Below are 18,016 nucleotides of genomic sequence, written 5' to 3'. Positions count from 1 at the left end.
TCAATCAGTGAAAACATCTATAAGTTGAACTGTATAGGCGAAACAATATTCTAAAGGAGAGGACTGATAGGAGGAGAGGGTTCTCCTCACATGTTCCTGAATTTCAGTCTCTGTGCAAGTTTCTTAGTGACTTCTGACAGAGCAGTCTTTCTAAAAGGCAAATCTGATTCCTGCCTCAAATCCTCCAGTGCCCTCTAGCACTGAGGGAAAAGTGTACATTCCATAACATGGCTCATATGATCTTCAGTTTGCTCTTAATTGTTTTCACTCCACAGGAACCACCAAGAATTAACCAGAATATGCTCTTCTCTCAAGCTTCTCTGGTTTGGCTAATACCCTTCTGCAATTCCTCACTTGTTAGGCCCTCCTCTGCCCTACACTAACCCTAATTCATCTTTTACCAATATAACTTCCTTGACTGAATTCTTCTCTGTGCTTACATAAAATTCTATGCATGCCTGCTGTTATAGTACTTAACCTTTAGTGCCGGTTAACCAACCAGCAAGTCTTCTGAATTAACTGAAGTTTTTTGATAAATGAATAAATGAATAGATGAGACTGAGTGGAGAGAATTATTGCTAATATTTAGCCTGGTTTGATGGTCAGGTTGTTTGAAGTGCCTCAGGTCCGCTAATGATAGCTTCCTGTTTGCAGTAAAGTAGCTATTCAAAAACTTTCAAGAGGTCTTCCTTAGTCGGCTTCTGTTTTTCAGTAGAGCCCTTTGTGGGATACTAGAGCCTTGTAAGGTCAAGATATATAGGAGAATCTCCGTTACTGAGGGGCTCTGGAATTCTAACTATGCCTTTGCTGTCAGGGGAGGTTTCAGGTTCTAAATTTTGGAGAGTAGAGAAGTCTAAAATGATGTAGTTTTGTAGTTTTGTCTTCAAGATCATGGTGAAGAACTAGCATTGGACAAACCTTCTTTGGCTATTAATTTTTATTCATAAATCTTGAAGTTCATGGCATGGGCCTCTTGGGAAATAATCTGAAAATCAGATAGATCAGACTTTGTGAATTTAACTATGGGATAACTTGTGGGTATGAGAATATACTGTTCACTAGGTCCCTTCACGTGTCTTTTGGATTGGCCTTCAGTTCAGTTCAGTCGCTCAGTCGTGTCCAACTCTTCACGACCCCATGAATCGCAGCACGTCAAGGCTGTATATTATCACCCTGCTTATTTAACTTACATGCAGAGTACATCATGAGAAACGCTGGACTGGAAGAAGCACAAGCTGGAATCAAGATTGCTGGGAGAAATATCAATAACCTCAGATATGCAGATGACACCACCCTTATGGCAGAAAGTGAAGAGGAACTCAAAAGCCTCTTGATGAAGGTGAAAGTGGAGAGTGAAAAAGTTGGCTTAAAGCTCAACATTCAGAAAACAAAGATCATGGCATCCGGTCCCATCACTTCATGGGAAATAGATGGGTAAACAGTGGATTGGCCTTACTGATCGTTAATAATCAAAATATTAACATTCAACTTCACCAAGATTATAGGAACAGCATCCTTAAGTGCAGTACTATCACTTTTCTTTCAAAATCAAATAAATTGTCTAGGTTTGGGGTAGAAAATTGGTTTTTGGGTAGTGAATGTGCCCCGGTTGTGTCCTGCAGGTTAGGAACAGGATTGGGCTCATTGGCCTGCCCAAGGAGTCTAAGTTGAAAGCAGTGGATCAAGGGTGGACTTAGAGATGAAAAAAAGGGTCTGGAGTTGGAAACCACTTTGTTATCAAGAAAGCTTGTAGAGCCGAGCCTGAGACAATCCCTGAAATATTGTGTAGGAGAAGGAAGTCTTTAATGGAGCAGAATACCTCCTGGGCAGGAGTCCCTCTGAAGGGGACAGCTTATGTGGCCAGATGTGAGTCCTTTTCAGGGCTCAGTAAGGAAAGAAGAATCTCTGTTCTTGTTGGGAGTACCCGCTGATCTGGTCGACTTTCTGCCTTTTGTGGATATGTTCTGACATTCTATTGAAATGAACATTAAATAAAAAGTTATCACATAGAATGGTTATTAATACTGAAAATAGAACACCCTCAAAGTATGTTCAAAGGGATTCCTGAGAAATGTTACTAAAGAAGTATTCTGTGGTCAGATTTTAAGTTTGAAACATACTCTACATCTGTCTTCTTTTGGTGATTTTTTTTTACATATTAGCATACTAAAAGCTGTGAGAAGTCTTACAATAAATCTGTTTTTTGCAATCATAGTTTCCTATGAAACCATTAATTGTGGTGGAGGCTTACTGTAGAACACACCTTGATAACACTAAAATAAGGGTTAATGAAACATTTGGTATGGTGAGGAAACTGCTAAATATCAGGCAAAAATCCCTTGATTGGTACTAAAAGGAGATTGAGAAGCTGGAGCTAAACTGTAAAAGCTTAAATCAGAACATCTGTAAAGCATGTTGCATTGGGCCATTTGCATAGTTGGTGCTTGGTCATTTCTTTCTGCAGTTTTACTGTGTTTGTTGTTTCATGGGAAAGGAGATGAAAATGCCTATTCTTGCCAGCTATATGACAGCCAAATTGCTGTCAGCAGGGTAGATATCAACTAATCTTTCAATTAAGGAACCACTGCAATTTTGAAGCAGTCATGGTTTCTCCTTGCCTTCAAGTTTTAATATCTTGGTAACTGTCAGTATAAATTTAGGTTTTTCCTCTATGGTTGTTAATGTTCTTTCTAGTTAGATAGATAGATATATAGGTAGAGATAGGTATATACATTTTTATTTTTCAAAGTAAAAATAGAATTAATTTATTCTACAGGATTCCTCAAGTGAGTGACAGACAACCATCTTTTGTAATTTTGAAAGAAGAAAATATTTGAAGTAGCCAAAGGCTCATTCAGCTGGCCTCATTTTAGAAGTAGGCAGAAAGGCAAATCAAATTCCTGTGGAGTAAAACAGGTATCCAGAATAAGTGAATTAAACAGGCTGGGTGGGAACTACAGTGCTCAGAAAAGCATATGTTCATTGCATGAGGCAGCTGCTCCAGGAGACAGAATTGTGGGCTGTTGTTTCTGAATTTCTTGATTTTTATAGAAAAGCAGAGAATATTCATCTTTATGTAAAATCACTCAAATTTTAAAGTAGTTCTCATTAAAAAAAAACAAACACTCTGCAAGTCAAATAAAACATATTCAGGAACTGATTTGCAGCTTCTAAATTAGGCAAACATAAGATTGTTCATAATGAAGCAGGCCAAAGGCTAACAGTTTTGCCAAGAGAATGCACTGGTCATAGCAAATACCCTCTTCCAACAACACAAGAGAAGACTCTACACATGGACATCACCAGATGGTCAATACCTAAATCACATTGATTATATTATTTGCAATCAAAGATGGAGAAGTACTATACAGTCAGCAAAAACAACACTGGAACCTGACTGTGGCTCAGATCATGAACTCCTTATTGCCAAATTTAGACTTAAATTGAAGAAAGTAGGGAAAACCACTAGACCTTTCAAGTGTTACCTAAATCAAATTCCTTATGATTATACAGTAGAAGTGACAAATAGATTCAAGGGATTAGAGCTGAAAGACAGAGTGCCTGAAGACTATGGACAGAGGTTCGTGACGTACAGGACGCAGTGATCAAGACCATCCCCAAGAAAAACAAATGCAAAAAGGCAAAATGGTTGTCTGACAAGACATTACAAATAGCTGAGAAAGAAGAGAGAAGCTAAAGGCAAAGGAGAAAAGGAAAGATATATCCACCTGAATGCAGAGTTCCAAAGAATAGCAAGGAAAGATAAGAAAGCCTTCCTCAGCCATCAATGCAAAGAAATAGAGGAAAACAATAGAAAGGGAAAAACTAGAGATCTCTTCAAGGAAATTAGAGATACCAAGGGAACATTTCATGCAAAGATGAGCACGGTAAAGGACAGAAATGGTATGGACCTAACAGAAGCAGACGATATTAAGAAGAGGTGGCAAGAATACACTGAAGAACTATACAAAAAAGATCTTCTTGACCCAGATAACCACGATGGTGTCATCACTCACCTAGAGCCAGACATCCTGGAATGCGAAGTCAAGTGGGCTTTAGAAAGCATCACCGCAAACAAAGCTAGTGGAGGAATGGAATTCCAGTTGAGCTGTTAAAAATCCTAAAGATGATGCTGTAAAAGTCCTGCATTCAATATGCCAGCAAATGTGGAAAACTCAGCAGTGGCCACAGGCCTGGAAAAGGTCAGTTTTCATTCAATCCCAAACAAAGGCAATGCCAAAGAATATTCAAACTACTACATAATTGCACTCATCTCACATGCTAGCAAAGTAATGCTCAAAATTCTCCAAGCTAGGCTTCAACAGTACATGAACTGAGAACCTCCAGATGTTCATGATGGGTTTAGAAAAGGCAGAGGAACCAGAGATCAAATTGCCAACATTTGCTAGATCATCGAAAAAGCAAGAGAGTTCCAAAAAAACATCTACTTTTGCTTCATTGACTATGCCAAAGCCTTTGACTGTGTGGATCACAACAAACTGTGGACAGTTCTTAAAGAAATGAGAGTGCCATACCACCTGACCTGCCTCCTGAGAAATCTGTATGCAGGTCAAGAAACAACAGTTAGGACTGGACATGGAACAATAGACTGGTTCCACATTAGGAAAGGAGTATGTCAAGGCTGGATATTGTCACCTTGCTTATTTAACTTATATGCAGACTACATCATGCAAAATGCTGGGCTGGATAAAGCACAAGCTGGAATCAAGATTGCTGGGAGAAATATCAATAATCTCAGATATGCAGGTGACACCACCCTTATGGCAGAAAGCAAAGAAGAACTACAGAGCCTCTTAATGAAAGTGAAAGAGGAGAGTGAAAAAAACTGGCTTAAAACACAGTGTTCAAAAAACTAAGATCATGGCATCTGGTCCCATCACTTCATGACAAATAGATGGGGAAACAGTGGAAACAGTGACAGAATTCACTTTCTTGGGCTACAAAATCACTGCAGATGGTGACTCCAGCTGTGTAATTAAAAGACACTTGCTCCTTGGAAGAAAAGCTGTGACCAACCTAGACAGCATATTATAAAGCAGAGATGTTACTTTGCCAACAAAGGTCCATGTAGTCAAAGCTCTGGTTTTTCCAGCAGTCATGTATGGATGTGAGACTTGGACTATAAAGAAAGCTGAGTGCCGAAGAATTTTTGCTTTGAAATGTGATGTCAGAGAAGACTCTTGAGAGTCCCTTGGACAGCAAGGAGATCCAACCAGTCCGTCCTAAAGGAAATCAGTCCTGAATATTCATTGGAAGGACTGATGCTGAAGCTGCAACTCCAATAATTTGGCTACCTGATGAGAAGAACTGACTCATTGGAAAACTCCTTGATGCTGGGAAAGATCGAAGGCGGGAGGAGAAGGGAACGACAGAGCTTGAGATGGTTGGATGGCATCACCAGCTGATGGACATGAGTTTGAGTAGGCTCCAGGAGTTGGTGATGGACAGGGAAGCCTGCTGTGCTGCAGTCCATGGGCTCGCAAAGAGTCGGACACGACTGAGTGACTGAATTGAACCAGGGTAATGATTCTTCAGGATAAAAGTAAAACTGCTTTGGCAGAAGAATATATTTTGATAACCAAGTTAGAACTTTAAAAGTAAGATATAAATACCACACTAATTTTTTAAAATAAAAGGAATAGAATGCCACGCAAGAGGAAATTGTGTTCACAAATAATTTTGTCTTAAATATTGCTACTCTTCTATACAGTAGAACTTATATGTTAGTGACATTTCCGATCCTGTGTAATCTCTTGTTGACATTGTTAAAGTTGCCAAAGGTCCTGATAATAGGTAAAGGAGCTTGGGTTCTGCCTCTGTGGTTTTACAGAGTGCTTATGACTTTTCTCTGCAAAATAAGAATTCTTTCTAGTTTAATTGAATCCTACGTGATTTACCTACCTATATACGTGGGCTTCCCACTCTCATTGTCTGTTTTCTGGAAAGGTAATGTAATTTTCTGGATGCATTTAGATAGTGATTGATTCCAATAGAGTGGTTACAGCAGCCACTTCTGGTAGTCATATGTCAATGTCTAAAATCCATTTCCCAAGAACTCTTGAAGTACTATCTTGTTTTGATTGATTTCTCTGTTGCAATTCTAATTTTCCCCTTGATAGTTAGATGCCTTTGCCTGTCAGGTCTTGGTAGGACACAATCCTGAAAATCCTCCACTCTAATTTTTTCATACCTTGAACTTCCATCTGTCATCTCAAATTGCTGCAAAACCAGTTTGATGGAAAGACTAAAAATAAGTGAATTCTTCAAGCCAAGAGCTTGACAAAAAGAAGTTTAGGCTTCAAGTGGTAAAATACCCGATGATGTGATTGGCTTTCTTGTTGTCTTTTCTAAAGCATTTGGCTACAGAATGGAGGGAAGTTAAAAGGACATTTAAAAGTATTTTCCTTTAGAATATTCTCATTATGAATAATGCCGATAATGATCCAAATGAAAGTATGTAAGAAGAGACAATAATACCTTTCCCAAATTTGTTTTAGAACTCTGGGATTCTTACCACAATCCATTTTAATCAAGTTGGCTAAGGGAAAAACTGGAAAATAGATAAGGGTAATGACTGTGTTGTTCTCATGGTTGAGTTGGCAAGAGGGTTATAATACAAGTCATCTAACTCCCAGTACAGTACTCTGTCCACTACAACATGCTGTTGGTCTTAACTGTTTTCAGGAACACCCTCTGACTAGACAACAGCATGTCCTCACATCAGTCAACATAGTGTTCAAATTCCATGCAGTATTATGACTCTTAGAGAAAAGCATGTGCTTGCATACTACATATTGGATTACAATATTTTATGAATTATTTATTTCATAAACAATATATACAATAAAAGTGAACATTAATACCTTTCATGAATGTCATTTTTAGCCACATCAGTTTGATTGAAAGAAGTAAAGTAGTGTTAGCAAAGACAAAACAGAGTGAACTAATGTGACCTAACTTATCAGGGAGTGTTGTCAGAGGGCTTGAGATGTGATTTACAAGTAATATTCATTTGGGGAATATGATGTTATAAAGTTTTAATGTGTATTTTTTTTCCTAATTACAAATAGGAAAATGTTTGTAAAATCTTCAAGTTCTTTAAAAAAATATGTATTGTTTTTGGCTGTGCTGGGTGTTTGTTGCTGTCCTTTTTGTGTGTGTCGGCTTTCTCTAGTTGCGGTGAGTGGGGTGGGGGCTACTCTTCACTGTGGTGTGCGTGCTTCTCGTTATGGTGGCTTCTCTTGTTGTGGAGTACAGTCTCTAGGCACACAGTCTTCAGTAGTTGCAGGACACAGGCTCAGTAGTTGTGGCTCGTGGGCTCTACACCTCAGGCTCAGTAGTTGTGGTTCACAGGCTGAGTTGCTCTGTGGCGTGTGGAATCTTCCTGGACCAGTGATCCAACCTGTGTCTCCTGCATTGGCAGGTGGACTCCCATCCACTGAACCACCAGGGAAGTCCTAGAATTATTTTCTGGGTAAATCTTAATAGCTGCAATGGGCTTTTTAAAAGAATTTAAATTTTTATATAATTTTAAAGGTTATACTCCATTTACAGTTATTATAAAATATTGGCTATATTCCACATGTTTTATTAAGGAATGTTTATACAAATTTCATTTAACCCCAAAATATACTAATGAGATTAAATTTTCTTCAAATATTTCTGGACTTTTTAACCTATTATCAACCTTAGATAAACACATATAATGAGATTAGGTGCTTTTTTAATTCTATTTTATTTTTATAAAAATTTATTGAAGTATAACATATATAAGAGAAAAATGCACAAATAATACATGTACAGCTAAAACTAAATTTCACAAAGTGAATTTCTCATGTAATCAGCACCCAGATCATGAAACTGAACATTGACATCCCCCTAGAAGCCCTCTTGTACTTATCTCAGTCATCTACTTAAAGGAAACTAGCCTTGACTTATAACACCACGGATTAATTTTGCCTATTTTTGAACTTTATGTAAATGGAATAATAGGGTGTGTATTCTTTTGCCTAATTTTCTTTACTTAGCATTATGTTTGCGAGATGCATCCCATCTTGTTATGGGTAACTGCTGTTCGTTCATTCTTATTGCTATTCAGTTTTCCATGGTATGAATATACCATGATGGATTTATCTATTCTGCTATGAATAAGCATTTGGCTGTTCACACTTTGGGGCTGTTAAAATCAGTGCTGCCATGAACATTTGTATGCATGTCTTTGGTAAACATTTAAGCACATTTTTCTATTGGATATGTACCAGGTGTGGAAATTCTGGGTCATGGCATTATGCATATGGCCAGGTTTTATAGGTCCTACTATTTAGTCAAAGTAGTTGTGCAATTTACATTCACACAAGGAGTGTTTGGAAACTCTTGTTGACCTGTAAATTACAACTTGCTTTTTGTTTTTTTTCTTGTTAAGTCTTGGCATTCTTTCCATGTCAGGACATAAAGATCTACTTCATTCTTTTTTTAAAATATAGTATTCCATAGGAACATAGGTTACTTAATGTTTCTCTAATATTGACCATGAAGGTGTTTCATTTTTGTTATACCTTTTTACAACATAGTTTGTAACACAGATACATTCACATGTACAAATTATTCATTACATATATACAAGTGATTTTATAACTTTTTATTTTGAAATAATTTTAGACTTGTAGAAAGTTGCAAAAATAGTACAGCACTATACCAAGCCCCTCCAATGTTAACATGTTCCGTCAATGTGGTACAATTATAAAAATTAAGAAATTAGCATTGGTATAATACTATTAACTAACCTACAGATTTTATTTGATTTTATCAATTTTTCCACTGACATCTTTTTTCCAGTCACAATTCAATTTGGGGTCAAATTGAATTTAGACTGATTGCATTTAGACCTCGTATCTTTTAATCTTCTTTGATCTGTGACAGTTCCTCAGTCTTTCTTTGTCTTTTGTGACTGGAGGTTTTTGAAGAGAACTGGTCAACTGTTTTGTAGAATCCCCTCAATTTGGGTTTGTCTGATGTTTACCCATAGTTTTATAGACAGTATTAATTTTTTAGCAAGAATACTACAGAAATGATGTGCCCTTTCCAGTGTATCAAGTCAAAGTGTAATAACCTCAATATGTTTTTTTACAGATGTTGTTAAACCTTGATCACTTGGCTGAGGTGGTGTTTCCAGCTTCCTCCATTGAAAAATTATCATTTTTCCCTTTATAATTAATAAATGTTAGTTAATTATAATTAATAATATTCTCAAAGTTATTTTTGAGAATATTCAAATGTTCTATTTCTCCTTAAACTTTCACCTACTTTTTACCATAGATTTTGCTTACAGCAGTTATTATTGTTCTTGTCTAATGCTTTTTCTTTTTCTCATTCCTTCTATATTTTTTAATTGGAGTTTTTCTGTAAGGAACAACTGTTTCTTCTCTCCTATTTAACTATTAAATTATTTGTTAATGTCAATATGTTACCATCTTTCTAAATTCCATATGGGAGAGGGAGAGGGTGGGAAGATTTGGGAGAATGGCATTGAAACATGTAAAATATCATGTATGAAACGAGATGCCAGTCCAGGTTCGATGCACGATACTGGATGCTTGGGGCTAGTGCACTGGGACGACCCAGAGGGACGGTATGGGGAGGGAGGAGGGAGGAGGGTTCAGGATGGGGAACACATGTATACCTGTGGTGGATTCATTCTGATATTTGGCAAAACTAATACAATTATGTAAAGTTTAAAAATAAAATAAAATAAAATCACAACCTAAAAAAAAAATGTCAATATGGATTCATTTACTTTTATTTTGTGGGTTATAATGCAACATTACAGTTATATATTTTGTTGCTCAGTCGTTCCAGTTCAGCCATTAGGAGCTCTTTCACATGGCACCTGTGCCCTTTCAAAATGCCTCTGTCTTCCCTTGAACTCTTCCTTACTTTCAGGCATCATAAAATGTACTAGACTCATCTTAAATTTTTCCTGTTCCACCCCTGCCAATGCAGGAGATGTAAGGGACATTGGTTATATATAACCTTGTCCTGTATTTTCCAAGTCTCCTGTAAATATGTTGTCATACTTTCATAATTTAAAAAAAGTTAAAAAATACTGGATTATATAAAAATAAACATATGGTAAAGAAAAAAATGTGATCATGGCATAACATGTAACGCACTAGTGAAGAATAACATCAACACTAGATAGAAAGATTATTTTAACTGTATTGGGAGGATGAGGGGAAGAAGGCTCTGTCTGTGTGCATGTGGTGTATGTGTGTGCGTGTGGTGTGTGTGCATATGTATATATCTCTGTAGGCGTGTAGGTATGTACAGGAGAGTTAATTCTTTTTAGGATTGTGTTAGAGACTGCAAGCTACCCATCCCAACATACATTCTCCTTCCTTCCTTTGTAATAGAATTATGGATATATCTGATGGTTAATCTTTCCAGTTAAAATATTACATTTTTCAGATTCACTTTCAGCTAGGTACAGTCAGATATTTAGGTTCAGGAGAGGTATACAGAGGTACTTCCAGGAAATCTCCTTGAAAGGGACTGAGGAGCCTTCTGCTGCTTGGTGGTCTGGAATAGGAAAGTAATGGTCAGTGTTTTTGCCATTATCATAGACTATGAGAATAATGAACACACACCAATCATAGTAGACAAGAAAGTTGAAAGGATCCTGGGGCTGTGATGATACATTCAAGCTATCATATATCAGCATTGGACTGGCTACCAATACGTTCATCTTATGTAAGATAATATACTTCTGTATATTTAAGTCATCATATTCAGGTCTCAGTTAAGTAGCAGAACCAGAGCTTAACTGATTTGTAATTCACTAGGTAATATCTAAAATGAAATTTAAGAAATAACAGTGTAAGTATGTTATTTAATAATGTAGAGGTAAATACAAGAAGAAAAAAGTTGAAAGTAATTATTTTTGGCAGTAAAAATTGGGGTAAAAGCAAATGATTAATATTTTTTCTAACTCAGTAATATTTGACATTTAACATATATTACTTTGATAAAAGTTAAACTGTTTAGGTACATTTTAATTAGTATTTCAAGTAAAAATACATCTTCATTGCAAAAATTCAAACAATACAAAAGATAAAGAGTACAAGTTATGCTTCCCTTCAATATTTGTTGCATTTCTCCTGCCTGTCAGTTCTACTCTGTCCCCAGGGATAATGGCTATTTGGCATGTATCTCTGGAGAAAGCAATGGCAACCCACTCCAGTACGCTTGCCTGGAAAATCCCATGGACAGAGGAGCCTGGGAGGGTGAAATCCATGGGGTTGCGAAGAGTTGGACACGACTGAGCGACTTCACTTTCACTTTTCACTTTCATGCATTGAAGAAGGAAATGGCAACCCACTCCAGTGTTCTTGCCTGGAGAATCCCAGGGATGGCAGAGCGTGGTGGGCTGCTGTCTCTGGGGTCGCACAGAGTCAGACACGACTGAAGCAACTTAGCAGCAGCAGCAGCAGCATGTTTCTCTGTATACTTTATCTATATATTCACTTTGCCTATAAAAGAGGCATAGTTTTCTCCTTTTATTTTTATTAAAAGTGGATTTAATTTTTAAAAATTTTTATTGGAGTATAGTTGATTTATGATCTTGTGTTAGTTTCATGTGTACAGCAAAATGAATCAGTTGTACATATACATAAATCCACAAAGGTCCATCTGGTCAAGGCTGTGGTTTTTCCAGTGGTCATGTATGGATTTGAGAGTTGGACTGTGAAGAAAGCTGAGCACCGAAGAATTGATGCTTTTGAAATGTGGTGTTGGAGAAGACTCTTGAGAGGCCCTTGGACTGCATGGAGATCCAACCAGTCCATTCTGAAAATCAGCTCTGGGATTTCTTTGGAAGGAATGATGCTAAAGCTGAAACTCCAGCCCTTTGGCCACCTCATGTGAAGAGTTGACTCATTGGAAAAGACTCTGATGCTGGGAGGGATTGGGGGCAGGAGGAGAAGGGGACAACAGAGGGTGAGATGGCTGGATGGCATCACCGACTCGATGGACATGAGTTTGAGTGAACTCCTGGAGTTGGTGATGGACAGGGAGGCCTGGTGTGCTGTGATTCATGGGGTCGCAAAGAGTCGGACACGACTGCGCAACTAAACTGAACTGAACTCATTTTTAAATATTATTTTCCAGTATAAACATTAAGAGTATTGAGTAGAAGTCCCTGTGCTGTACACAGATTCTTATTAGGTTCTTATTAGTTATTTACTGAGATGGCCAAAAAGTTCATTCAGGTTTTTCCTTAAGATGATACGGAAAAACCTAAATGAATGTTTTGGCCAACCCAATATTCTTTATATAGTACTGTGTATATGTCAATCCCAATCTCCCAATTTATTTCTCCCCCTCCTCATTCCCTGGTAACTGTTTATCTTCTATATCTATGACTCTGCTTCTGTTCTGTAACTAAGTTCATTTATACCCTTTTTTTACATTCCACATATAAGTGATATCATATGATATTTGTCTTTCTGTGTCTGACTTCACTCAGTATGGAAATTTCTAGGTCCATCCATGTTGATGCAAATGGCATTATTTTGTTCTTTTTTATGACTGAGTAATATTCCATGTCCTGGCTATTTTAAGTAGTGCTGCAATGAAAAAAAAGGTTCTAAAGTTTTATAAAGTACTGATGAGGACATATTTAGATTTATAATAGTTGTTATTTATTTATATTTTTAGGATTCAAGATGCAAGCATGAAGTTAAAAAGTTACCAAGATGAATTTCAGAGGGTACAGAAAGAATTGAGTCAGTTGCAACATGAGTTAAAAATTAAACAAAAACAAGCACAAATCTTCAGGTAAGATTACCTTAAAAAATGGAAAGTTATAGTATTGAAAAGGTACACTCATTTAATACTAAGTTTAGAAACATTCAAACACATTTTAATAATATAGTTTGTTTTTATATAGCTTAATATTACAGTGTTGTTAAAACATGTAAACACTTTTTTTTTAAGCTATTATGTCAACTGAATATTTTCACCAGTAGTATTTTTTGGGGGGCTGAACTAAAAAGCCTCTTGATGAAAGTGAAAGAGGAGAGTGAAAAAGTTGGCTTAAAGCTCAACATTCAGAAAACTAAGATCATGGCATCTGGTCCCATCACTTCATGGGAAATAGATGGGGAAACAGTGGAAACTGTGTCAGACTCTATTTTTGGGGGCTCCAAAATCACTGCAGATGGTTATTGCAGCCATGAAATTAAAAGACGCTTACTCCTTGGAAGGAAAGTTATGACCAACCTAGATAGCGTATTGAAAAGCAGAGCCATTACTTTGCCAACAAAGGTTCGTCTAGTCAAGGCTATGGTCTTTCCAGTGGTCATGTATGGATGTGAGAGTTGGACTGTGAAGAAGGCTGAGTGCCAAAGAGTTGATGCTTTTGAACTGTGGTGTTGGAGAAGACTCTTAAGAGGCCCTTGGACTGCAAGGAGATCCAACCAGTCCATTCTGAAAATCAGCTCTGGGATTTCTTTGGAAGGAATGATGCTAAAGCTGAAACTCTAGTACTTTGGCCACCTCATGTGAAGAGTGGACTCATTGGAAAAGACCCTGATGCTGGGAGGGATTGGGGGCAGGAGGAGAAGGGGACGACAGAGGATGAGATGGCTGGATGGCATCACCAACTCGAGTGAGTCAGTGGACGCGAGTTTGAGTGAACTCCGGGAGTTGGTGATGGACAGGGAGGCCTGGCGTGCTGCAATTCATGGGGTCGCAAAGAGTTGGACACAAGTGAGCGACTAAACTGAACTGCACTGAACTGAGGGGCACGTGCTGAGTCCTTGTTGCAGCGTGGGTAATTCTCATTGTAGTGGCTTCTCTCTTTGTGGAGCAAGGGCTCTAGAGCATGTGTGGGCTTCAGTAGCTGTGGGTTGTGAGCTCAGTAGTGTGTGGCGCATAGGCTTAGTTTCTCAGAAGAACGTGGGATCTTCTCAGATCAGAAATTGAAGAACCCATGCCCTCTGCATTGGTAGGTGGATTCTTAACCACTGGACCACCAGGGAAATCCTGCCAGTAACATTTAAATCAGGCAAACACCTTGTTCTTATTTTGCAGGGACATTTAGAATGAAAGCACAGTGATGAATTCATTCTCCTCTTGACCAGTATTTCTTGGTGTACGTGATCTCCTGATAGTTCAGTGACATGAAAAGAATAGAATGGAGAAATTTTCTAACTGGATAGTAACAGACTTCTAAATTTCAAAGTTTCCAACATAAAAGGTGTTAAATCTGTTTTTATATAATCTTCGGAGGGTTTACAATAACTAAAGGTAAAACCCAACATTCTAAAGAAAATGGAAAGTATTTTTAAAAATTAAGTATATTGCACATATCAGAAAAAATGATTAATTTTCAAATTGAGTAACTTTTAGCTCTTAGAAAAGTGGAATAAGTTAAATGAATATTACAAAAAGACACAGGTTCAGGTTGACTAAAATAATATGCTAGGTGAACATTTTTAATGTTCTTATTTTTTCCAAACTACTAGTTATTATTAAGAATGTTTTTCTGTTAAAATAATGATCTGACTAATAATTTATATGGAGTGTCTGGTGAAAACCTGTTAACCATCTATGTTTCATTAAATCCTTACACAAAACTGATGCTTGAATGAATGAATGAGTCTACTCACAAAACAGATGGCAACTTTTGTCATCAGAAATCTCTGCCTTTTCCTAGAAATCTATATTGAACCAGCAGGATACCACCCAGGTGACCTCAACTCTCCATTTTAGTCAGCACCATCAGTATTCAATCTTGGCTCCAACAATAGCTTTGGCCCAAGTCTGCTAGGGAAATCCATTTTTTTAATGCACAAATGCCATTATGGATGGCAGGATTGACTACATTTCAAAGGTTAGACTAGGACTAAATTAGATAATTAATGCTGCTTCAGAATACTATGGACATTATGGACTGATACAGCTAGTCTTTATTATTTACATTTTACATGTAATTTGTAGTATTTTAAATTCTTGAAAAAACTTATACATCTTTAAATGCTATTTTTATTGTGTTCTAATTTTGTCATCATTTTACTGCTTATTTTTTCAAATGTTTTCAAAATATCTATGATTTTTATATGAAAGTGAAAGTCACTTAGTTGTGTCCGATTTTTTGTAACCCCATGGACTGTAGCCCATCAGGCTCGTCCACGGAATTCTCCAGGCAAGAATACTGGAGTGGGTTGCCATTTCCTTATGAAAGCTAAAAGATCACAAATTGGGAGTATTGGATCTGATTTATTTTAAAAAGTAGCACACTGGAAATTTTGAAAGTAACCATATAACTAGACACGATGTAAATAAAAGTTTGTGACTGATGAATAAATGTAATTACTGGTTTTATTAATGCTCTTAGTAGTAGGTACATTGCATGGGAAAAAGCAGTCAGGTGGAAATAAAATCAAACCCAAAGTTGTAGAGTTCAGTGATTTTGTTGCCTTACTAAAGGCTCATTTTAAACTAGTTTTCTGATTATTTAAAAAGTATCTACTAGAACATAAAACTTTGAGTTTGCTGTGGATAAAGAAAAGGAGCTTATAATCTCTAAGGTGGTAAGGAAAAGAAGCTTGAGCTTTAGCTACTCAGATGTAATCGTCTTTACCTATGGAGCCCAAAAAGAACTTTCAAGAGATTAGTGAACTATGTCTTTGAGTCACTTTTCTCATCTTAAATTATCCTCTCATTTGGTTAATTGCGATCAGGTTTAATCACCTAGCCTGCAACAAAGTGTTCTTCATGCTTTGTATTTTCCCTGACATCATTTCCAACCTGTCTCTTGCAAAGGGGTGATGAGGAGTAGCTGTGGTTTGCCTCAGTTAGCTCAGCACATCTGCTATTCAGAGTAAAGTGTCTTTTGAGAATGGAAATTAACTTTTGAAAATCTGTAAAATAGATATTAAAAAACAGTGTGAAATATAGGTATACTTCACTTTATGTAAAGAGGGAATGGCAGCCCACTCCAGTATTCTTGCTTGGAGAACCCCATGGATAGAGGAGCCTAGCAGGCTGAGGTCCATAGGGTTGCAAAGAGTTGGATATGACTGAAGCAACTCAGCATGCATGCATGTGTATAACTCCAATATTCCAAATCAATCTATATTTGAAATATTTTAGACTAATGCTTACTTTCAAAGGATTCCTATTGTGAATCTTCTGTAAATTGTTTGAAATGCACTTATCCTTTAATTTTTCTTCTTTGTAAATAAATCCAGAGTCTGTCATTTCTGAAATTTTCAAGCCAACTCCCCAAATCTCTCACTTTCATAACTCTTCAGCCACATTAAAATTTCTAGTATTTACTTTTTTTTGTGATTCTCCCAACCATTACTGACTTTGCTTTGTTTTATACCCTTGATACTGTAGTTAATAACCTTATATATTTAAATAGCTTTTGAGATATAAATTACAAACTACAAAATCCACAACCTTTTACGTGGATAATGTAATGATTTTTAGTAAACCTACTGAGTTGTGCAACCATTACCACTTCCAGTATTAGAATATTTGAGTATCCCGAGGAGACCCTCATGCCATTTGCAGTCAGTCTCTATCTTTACCACCAATCCTAGGCAATTACTTATCTTCTTCCTGTTTTTATAGATTTGTATTTTTCTGAACAATTCAGTTACATGGAATCCTATAATATGTGTTCTTTTATATCTGATATCTTTCACTGATATTTTTGGTGTTCATCTATGCTGTATTTTTTTCCTTTTCATTGCTAAATGGTATTCCATTGTATGAATTTACCCCATTTTATTTTTATTAGTTGAGAGACATTTGGATTCTTTCTGCTTGTTGGTAGAATACTGTTACTATAAACATTCACATACTTTGTGTGGATGTATGTTTCATTTCTTTTGAGTAAATACCTAAGTATCAATAATTCGGAACTACTGAGTTGTAGAGAACACACTGGTCATAGCAAACACCCTCTTCCAACAACATGAGAAGACTCTAAACATAGACATCACCAGATGGTCAACACTGAAATCAGATTGATTATATTCTTTGCAGCCAAAGATGAAGAAACTCTATACAGTCAGCAAAAACAAGACCGGGAGCTGACTGTGGCTCAGATCATGAACTCATTATTGCCAGATTCAAACTTAAATTGAAGAAAGTAGGGAAAACCACTAGACCATTCAGGTATGACCTAAATCAAATCCCTAATCATTACACAGTGGAAGTAAGAAATAGATTTAAGGGCCTAGATCTGATAGACAGATTCCCTGATGAACTATGGACAGAGGTTCGTGACATGGTACAGGAGACAGGGATCAAGACCATCCCCAAGAAAAAGAAATGCAAAAAAGCAAAATGGCTGTCTGAAGAGACCTGACAAATAGCTATGAAAAGAAGTGAAAAGCAAAGGAGAAAAGGAAAGATATATGCATTTGAATGCAGAGTTCCAAAGAATAGCAAGGAGAGATAAGAAAGCCTTCCTCTGCGATCAATGCAAAGAAATAGAGGAAAACAATAGAATAGGAAAGACTAGAGATGTCTTCAAGAAAATTAGAGCTACCAAGGGAACATTTCATGCAAAGATGGGCTCAATAAAGGACAGAAATGGTATGGACCTAACAGAAGCAGAAGATATTAAGAAGAGATGGCAAGAATACACAGAAGAACTATACAAAAAAGATCTTCATGAGCCAGATAATCATAATGGTGTGATCACTCACCTACAGCCAGACGTCCTGGAATGTGAAGTCAAGTGGGCCTTAGGAAGTATTACTACGAACAAAGCTAGTGGAGGTGATGAATTCCGGTTGAGCTATTTCAAATCCTGAAAGATGAAGCTGTGAAAGTGCTGCCCTCAATATGCCAGCAAATTTGGAAAACTCAGCAGTGGCCACAGGACTGGAAAAGGTCAGTTTTCATTCCAATCCCAAAGAAAGGCAATGCCAAAGAATGCTCAAACTACCGCACAATTGCACTCATCTCACACTGTAGT

At 37.0% G+C, this 18,016-nt stretch overlaps 1 protein-coding gene across 1 annotated transcript in view; it reads left to right on the top strand.

The window, feature by feature from the left end:
* Window positions 1-18,016, top strand: part of LEKR1 (leucine, glutamate and lysine rich 1) — a 209,445-nt gene that overhangs the window by 50,615 nt on the left and 140,814 nt on the right. Inside the window, exon 3 of the mRNA XM_010839868.1 lies at window positions 12,733-12,852. Coding sequence (XP_010838170.1) covers window positions 12,733-12,852 — 120 coding nt within the window. The remainder of the gene's footprint in view (window positions 1-12,732; window positions 12,853-18,016) is intronic.

The sequence above is a fragment of the Bison bison genome, unplaced genomic scaffold (genome assembly GCF_000754665.1).
Source record: "Bison bison bison isolate TAMUID 2011002044 unplaced genomic scaffold, Bison_UMD1.0 scf7180017864135, whole genome shotgun sequence".
In the NCBI taxonomy this organism is placed as follows: domain Eukaryota; kingdom Metazoa; phylum Chordata; class Mammalia; order Artiodactyla; family Bovidae; genus Bison; species Bison bison.
This window is presented reverse-complemented; position numbering and strand designations above follow the sequence as displayed.